Here is an 8,488-nt window from a genome sequence, read left to right on the forward strand (position 1 = left end):
TTGCTGCCATTGATAGAAATGGGAGGAGTACCCATGCTTCTTATAGCATACATCTTCTGTATGGCCTTGCTTGTTGCAATGAGAGCAAGCCAATGTAGCTCCACGACCTCTGCAATGGGAGGATCTGTTTGCCATGTTTGCCATTTTGAGAAATCAATGAATCACAGAGTAATAGGGATTCAGATCTTCTTCCTTCCAACTCGTTGATCGGAACAGCTATGTTCACCAAGAAAGAATCTTGCGAAATAGCCTCTCATCAAACTCTATTGGATGAGTTTGAAGGAAGAGGTAAGAATGGGAGAAAGAAAATGTCGAAAGAAAAATTAGGGATAGAAAGAAAATGGCAAAATTGGATTGATCTCAATTCACAACTTTTTTTTTTAATAATTTGATTCACAGCTTGGTTGCTCTCCACGCTCACCGCACCATGAAGAAAATCTCATGCCCTAAGCTGTTCAAGCTGTGATGTTGATGGTTTGATGAACCAGAAGGGATTAAGAAAGGGAGAGAAATAAGTTCTCCTCATTGTTGGAGAGAATGAAAAATCCCCTTAGAAAATATTTGTTGAGTTATTACACCTTATATACTATGTATTTTTTATGTACTTTCACTAAAAAATAATTACAATGGTAAACATATTATTGATAAAGAAATAATCTAGGTAACACTTATATTTTTTATTAATTATCTTTATTATCTAGTCCTTCAAAGTCCAAAAAATACTTTTCCCACTATAAAAAGCTCCATGATGTCATCTCTATCAAATTTTTTTCATTCCATCAATCACATTTTTGACTAAAATTTTTATATTAATTTTTTTCTGGCGATCTTTATATATATATACTATTCATTAATTTTAAATTCACATACGCACGTCCGTGTTGTCTCTTTAAATGTTTTTCTCCCCCCCCTCTTCTTTTCTCTTTTTAATTGGTGGAGACGAGGAATTGATAACCAAAGCTTTTTTTTTAGTTTATTTTAATTTTGACATCATCTAAATAAGCATCCTATTTATGATATAAATAATATATCTTTGGTACTATTTATTATTTACATATTTTTTAAAATTATAATTTAAAAAGAATCACATAACATGCAAATAATATATACAAGCATAATTCAATAAGTCAAATAATTCAATTAGAATTTACAAGCACAATTTCAAATTACATAAGGTGTATATGACTACACCAATAGTTCAATCTAATTATCTAATTGCGTCTTTAAGGATGCTACTAAATGTGGTACATTGGTTGATGATCTCAACATATATATGGAAGCCTTTCAAACTCTCAAAAACAAGTTGTTTGAAGTTCAAACTTTGAACTACTATACTTCTAACACTTTAAAAACAAATAGATTTGATATATATATGTTATTGTTATATTTCTGAATCACATGAGCTACCAATACTAGGATTAGTATATGGTCCATTTAATAAACCTTTTGCAATCAATTTATATGCTGCCTCAGTGAGGTGTACACCATCCCAAGAAATAAATTGGGATGGATCATCACAAACAGCAGTAACTCCTGGTTTGCCACAATCAACTGGTCCCTTGAATTTGTTTGGAAGCCCAGCAGGTGGACAACAAGCACTAAGTAATGATTCTTTGAATCCTGCAAAACCATGAATTGATATATAATTACACTCAAAATCCTCCTAATGAAATTAACTTGGGGATTTATATTATTTACCAAAATGTGTGGGGGATTGATATATTTGCAAGGCAGCATGATAATAATCTGCATAGATGATATTGACATTGGGATGAAGCACTTGGAGTCTATTTATTTCACCATAAAGTTGCTTGTTATAGTATTCCGCAAACTTGTTTAACCATTTGAGACAACCAATTTGATCATATGCTTCACTATCTTCAGTCTTGAACATCGACAAATAGATATAATTGCATCCAAGAGGGAAGTTTCCAGGAACTAGGAGAGTTTGAGCTCCCAAATCAATCAGTTTCTGCCAATCAAACACAAAATTAAATAAATATATAATTCACCAAAGATTCAGGGACGCACTAAGTTACTATTGAAATAGAAATTAAACTAATAAAAAAGAATTGCTCAGAGCATCAAGAGACAGCCTCAAATAGACAGACACTAACTACTTCAACAAAAACGATAACCTTAAGACAAATAAGTCATAACTCATAAGGGGGAGAATACGAAATTCACTAACCATAATACTGCTGGATGATAAAAAACAATCAGTCTAAATAATTTATATTTATTTTATTGATTTTGTTAGATAGATAATGACTTTTGTAAATAATATGAACAATAAACTCTAAAATTGATTCAATAAAGTAAAAAAAAAAAATACTCCACCCCTAATTTACTTCCTAAACCCTAATATTGGATAACTTTTTGCACACCTAGTGAATTGAACATCCAACCATTATTGTTATCTGTATATAAGTAAATCGAATAAAAAGAAATAATAATCCAATTAAAAATAATTAACATAATTATCTGCATACCTATTGAATTGAATATTCGACATATCCATTGTTTACATTGTTTAGTATTCTCATTGTTTCCCTATATTTTTTTTATTTTTTTTATTATTTATTTATTATAGAGTACATTAAATAAAATAAAAAATAAAAAATTATTTTTAATTAATATTTTTTATTATCAAATATTTTGATTTACTGAGCACAAATATCTTCACATTCAAATGTTGAAAATAAATCAGTACTACCATATATAAAACAATAACAGCCAACAATTTCACACTTTCCAGGGAATTTTACTTCTTGCTATATTATATATTTCATTGCAATAGTTAACTATGAACGATATAATTCGTTAGAATTCAAATAAAACAAAGATGTGATTGGTTGATATAACGTCATACCATACATGTCAGCACTTATGCCATATTAATTGATGAAAAGTTAAATAAATAATTCAAATAAACTGTTTATCTAGATAAGAAGATATGCCATGTATATATAGGAGAAGCACAGACAATTATTCTAATATATATTTATGTTTTTAAAAATATTTAATAACAAAAAATAATAAATTAAAATTAACTAAAATTTATTTTATTTAATATTTATTAATTATTATAAATTCTGTCTATTTTTTTTTTAAACATTGTCGTTATATTTTTATATATTTTTAAAATTCTTACCCTGATGGCCAAAGAGATTTCATTAATCACATTGGGTACGTATGTCCTGAGTTCTTCAATATTCTTGCGTAAAAATAGAGGATGGTTGAAGTCATTGCCACCAATCTCACCCACAAGAAATAACGAGCTCCCAAGTACTTCTTTACACTCTGCAAAATTAGACCATAGTTTAATTTAATTACACGCCTTATAAATGTGTGTGTGCTTGTATTTTGTATTGGTTTAGTTTCAAGGTGTGTGCTTCACCCCTCCTAAAAAGTATTTTTTATTAGAACTTAAATATTTTATACGACATCAATTAGATATAGTTAACATCAAGAATAAGTAATTTTGTTTATAGAAATAAAAGATGAAACAAGAGAAACTTTTAGATGCTTGAGAATAATTTAGTACTTTTATTCTGATTTATTAATTGTCTTTCGTGAGAGTATTTTTCGACTGAACTCTTCTTTTACTCGGCATATCCCTGTAGACTCTATAAAAAAAGTATTATAAATTTATTATTTTTATTTGAATCTTAAAAGTTAATAAATAGAAACTAAAAGCATACAAATGATGAATAACTTCAATAATTCTATCAACTGATGATAAAGCTTAGGGTGGCGAAACGGGTTAAACCCGTCGGGCCGATCCACTAAACCCGCTAAAAAGGACAGGTCGGGTTAGGATTTAGAACCCGTCAAATTAAAAAAATTCGTCAAACCCACACCGTTAAATTGGCGGGTTTTAGCGGGGTGGGACGGGCCGGTCTGTCGGATCGAATTTTTTTTTCTTTTTTTTATTAAATAAAAGAATAATTACTATTATAAAATTAATAATTATAGAATTTTCAAATACTTTTTTTTTATTCTTCTTTTAGTTATTAACTTTATTTATTTTATTTTACAATTTCGTATATTTGTTTGAATTAAGTGACTTGTTTTTTAAAATAAAGATAGTTCTATTGACAAATATTATTTTGAACAATTTTATTGAAGTTAAAAATTAAAAAAAATAGTAAAAAAATTATATTATAATTTGACTATTTTTTATTTGTATTTAATTTTTTAATTATTATTTTTTAGTTAATTTTAATAAATTTTATTTTAAAAAAAAAAGAGTTAAGTGGACTAGCCCGCCAATCTACCATAAAGCAGCGCGGACTAGCATTTTGAACCCATTTTAGTTGGCAAAACGGGCCGTCCCTCTCCATTTATGGACCGGGCCTAGGCGGGGAAGGACAGATTGGGGCGGACCGGCCCACTTTACCACCCCTAATAAAGCTAAAGGTTATTTCGAAAATAATTTTATTAAAACATTTAAAGATTATTTCACCTCCTACTTTTTTTACAAGTTGGGTATTTTAAATTTTGGGGAAGAACAACTTTATGTAGTTAGAAAACTTGAAACTTGAAAGTGAAATCTAAACACACTTACAAAAATTGGAAACAAAACAAAATGATGGATATAACTAGAATGTTACCTGAAGGAGAATGACAGATAGAAGGGAGCAACTCCTCCGTGAACCAATGTAACTGCACTCTCAAAGAGTAGTTTGTAACAACATTAGAGATCCCCTTCTCTAAGTAGAAGCTTGAATCTAAAGCAGTGGCTCCTGCAACCGCAAAATTCACCCCCTCCGTTGGCTTCCAATCTTTTATATTCCCGCTCTTTATTCCCAGATACGGCTTCAGCAGTGGGACCCCCATCTTCTCAGCTGCCAAACCCAATATATTAAATTTTTGGGACAAGTAATTTCGTAATATAATATAAAATTCTGTATCCGAAAAATCAGGAGTACGATTTTTTATGAACAGAAAAAAATAACATAAAATGAATTAAAAAAAATACAAACAAAAATCAAACAAACTCATATAAAAGTCTGGATTAGTTACCGATGAAATCGACGATAAGGCGGCCATCAGACCATCTTCCGGTAGGGTGATGGAAAAAGGTTTCTCCATAAGGAACGTGTAATGCCAAAGTTTGTGATGAAGAGAGTGTATGATTAGTATCATAGTTGGAGTTTCCGGTGTCGGCAAGAGAATCTCCGAAGCTGTATATTGCTCTGTAGCACCGATTTGAGGAAGATAATGGTGTTGCCCCGGCAACCACGTGTACGGCAAGAACCACCAGAAACCAAACCCATGATGAAGAAGCCATGCAATGCTGAAGATGAGGGAATCTAATGATATAGTGAATCAAGTGTTATATTCTTACCATGAAACTTACTCCTGTGAAGCAACATATATAGATGAGAAATTTTGTGCGTGGTAGGATTCTATCGCTATCAGCTTTTTATTATTAATTTAATCGGTAGTACTAACTAGCCAATAAACTATCCACAATTAATATATAGGATTTTGTATATATGCTTAAATGATGTAATTTATTTTTTAAAATAAAGATAAATTTATTAATAAATATTATTTTGAATAATTTTATATATTGAAGTTAAAAATTTAAAAAAATAATAAAAAAATTTATATTATAATTTGACTATTTTTTATTTGTATTTAATTTTTTTAATTATTATTTTTTGATTAATTTTAACAAATTTTATTCTTTAAAAAAAAAGTTAAGCGAGCTAGTCCGTTGGTCTGCCAACCCACCGTAAAGTAGATCGAACTAGCATTTTAAATCTACTTTAGTTGGTAAAATGAGCTAGTAGTCCACCCTATTTATGGTACAAGCCTAGGTGGAATAGAGTGGGTTGAGGCAGACTGACCCGCTCTACCACTCCTCTTTATAAGTATATAGTACACCATTATATGATACCAATATGTGTTAATGTATTATAATATATTTTTAAAAATATTAGGGGATCATAATTTATTAATTTTAACCATAATTTAATAATTAATTCAATTTTTTGTTTAATTTTTTAATTAAATAATTCAACAACATATTTTATCATATATTTTTAAATATTAATAATTAATTAACTATTAAAAATAATAAATTTTAATAACTTTTTAATATTCTTTGTATAATTTTAAAAATATCTTTTATTTATATTAAAATACAATTAAATATGCTAAAGTATAAGCTTAAGCTATAGAAAGCTTAGCAACTACCATTTCTTGATTCTTTGTCTATCTGATTTGACCTTTTCTAATGAACCATCCAAATGGTTGGTGGTACCACCATTGCGGAGTGTTTGAAGTTATCCATCACCTTCTTCAATTCATATACTATATATTATTACTTGTAGGCTGGTTTATATGTATATTTTGTGCATTGTAACAAAATTTATATGAGTATTTAATTGTTTATTATAATGTTAGTAAAACTAATTAAATTTTTCATTTCCAAAACTTAAAAAGAATTCGAAATCATAAATTTAAATGGATGATGTAGTTTGAATTTTGAAAACGTCGCTTGAACATCATTATTAAACTCATGTATATATCATTGTTTAGTGACAATTGTATGAAGCTCAATTTAAAAATCATGCTCACCTACCACGCTTTTCTCTGCCCTATATTTGGAGAACCACCTTATCTGCTTTTCCACTGTGCACAAATGCCACCTCTTTCCGGCACGTGCAACCACCATGTGCATTATTGGGCCACCAATTTAATTATCCATTTTGGCCCTTTGCTTCAGGCAACGTTCTATCCGTGGTTCCTTCAAAGCTTCAACCAATAATAATTATTACGCTATAGACTATAGTTTTTTTTTTTTTTTTTACCAAAGATAGGAGACTCGAATCCGTAACCTCTTAATTGAGTATGAAGAGACTATGCCAACCTCTTAATTGAGTATGAGGAGACTATGCCATTTGAGTTATTACTCATTGGCTAAAAATTTGGAAAGATAGGAGACTATGCCATTTGAGCTATTACTCATTGGCAAATTTAGAAAGATAGGAGACTCGAACCCGCAACCTTTTAATTGAGTACGGGAAGTCTATGCCATTTGAGTTATTACTCATTGGCTCAAAATTTGAAAAGATAGGAGACTCGAACCCGCAACCTCTTAATTGAGTATGGGTAGTCTATGTCATTTGGGCTATTACTCATTGTTTTGAATTTGAAGTATGATATAATATAATACAAAAAAGAAAAAGAAAAAATTATACTATGTCATAAACTTATTTATTTAAAAATATTAAATTAATAGAAAATACACAAAAAAATTATTGTATGTTTCTATAAAAATTCTTCATCTCTTAGAATAAACGTTTCCTAGCTGATGATGAGGCCTAATCTTTTGTTTAACATTAAAAAATGAAGTACTCATAATATATATTGACATTTCGTCAAATTGTTAATGCGTATATTATATGCCAAATTGCCAATAATTTCTAACTTAGCAATAACTTCCTTTCTTCACGAATTTCTATTTTTTTGGCGACTTCTTGTGTACGGAGAAAAATAATTGTAATGTAATTGTCATATGATACATGCCACAAAAAATATTATTAATTAACACTATCAACTCAGACTAAATTTATGAGTGAACTTTCTTTTAAAGAGTTGTAACAACGGCTCCATTATTTCCTTTGGGTGACAAATTAAACTTCATTTAATTATTGAATTTTTTTTCTAAAACTAGAAATTTAAGTTATACGATCATGTGTGAAATCGATAGTTCTTTATTGAAGATTCTCTGTATGGCTTCACATATAACAAAGCACATTAGTTGGAGTCCATGAATTCGTATATTTTGAGTGAATTGAATTTGGTTAGATTCTTTGAATAATGAATGCTTCTACGTTCCGAAATTGAAAATGATAATATTTCTCAAAGGAGGCCACTCAGATAAACACGTTTAAAACGTCTTTTTTTAAAGATGTTTTCATATTGTGTTTTAATTGGTTTCTGTATAATTTATTCGGTGTTCCTCATCACATATTATTAAATTTCTCAAAAGATTTTCTTTCCAAAAACACTAAAAAATATTTAATTTGGACTAAAACAAAAAAAGTAATAGATTAACTATTAGATTTTTTTAAAAGATTATTTACATAAAAAATATATCACATTCATAAATATATATATATATATATATAAAACAAGTTCAAGCGTTTAAAAATTTTTATAAATAAAAAAATAATTAATTTATATTCGTACAATATATAAAATAATTACTATATTATTATTATATTATAGATTAAGATTCACTAATTTAATTTTTTTTATTTTTAATATAAGTATTAGAAATAAATAAAATTTTTATAATTAAATGTAGTGTAACAAAATATATATAATATTAATTAGTTCTTAAAAATTTTAAAAAAATAGTTTCTCATTTTAGTAAAATAACTATTTATTAAAGTAGACAAATTAATTATTTTCTTCTCATATACGGTTTTTTTAAGACATAAAAGCAATTAATTAGGACATTGGT

At 28.4% G+C, this 8,488-nt stretch overlaps 1 protein-coding gene across 1 annotated transcript; it reads right to left on the reverse strand.

Annotated features, from left to right (window-relative positions):
* Positions 1-1,105: 1,105 nt before the first annotated feature.
* LOC107623387 (GDSL esterase/lipase At1g28590) lies at positions 1,106-5,451 on the reverse strand. The gene is made up of 5 exons (XM_016325627.3): positions 5,029-5,451; positions 4,617-4,850; positions 3,155-3,303; positions 1,699-1,972; positions 1,106-1,620 (listed from the first exon to the last, which is right to left on the reverse strand). Exons 1-5 carry the CDS (start codon positions 5,294-5,296, stop codon positions 1,382-1,384), a joined length of 1,164 nt encoding a protein of 387 aa, XP_016181113.1. The 5' UTR covers positions 5,297-5,451; the 3' UTR covers positions 1,106-1,381.
* Between the last annotated feature and the right edge of the window lie 3,037 nt (positions 5,452-8,488).

The sequence above is a fragment of the Arachis ipaensis genome, chromosome B10, assembly GCF_059453495.1.
Source record: "Arachis ipaensis isolate K30076 ecotype BB chromosome B10, ASM5945349v1, whole genome shotgun sequence".
NCBI classification, from domain to species: Eukaryota; Viridiplantae; Streptophyta; class Magnoliopsida; order Fabales; family Fabaceae; genus Arachis; species Arachis ipaensis.

Excerpts from the sequence above, each read along its gene's own strand:
- LOC107623387 (XM_016325627.3), bottom strand. The coding sequence starts at position 5,296 with ATGGCTTCTTCATCATGGGTTTGGTTTCTGGTGGTTCTTGCCGTACAC. Across the intron at positions 4,851-5,028 it reads CCTTATCGTCGATTTCATCG|CTGAGAAGATGGGGGTCCCA; the intron begins GTAACTAATCCA and ends TGGGTTTGGCAG. Across the intron at positions 1,973-3,154 it reads AAATCTCTTTGGCCATCAGG|AAACTGATTGATTTGGGAGC; the intron begins GTAAGAATTTTA and ends TTTGATTGGCAG.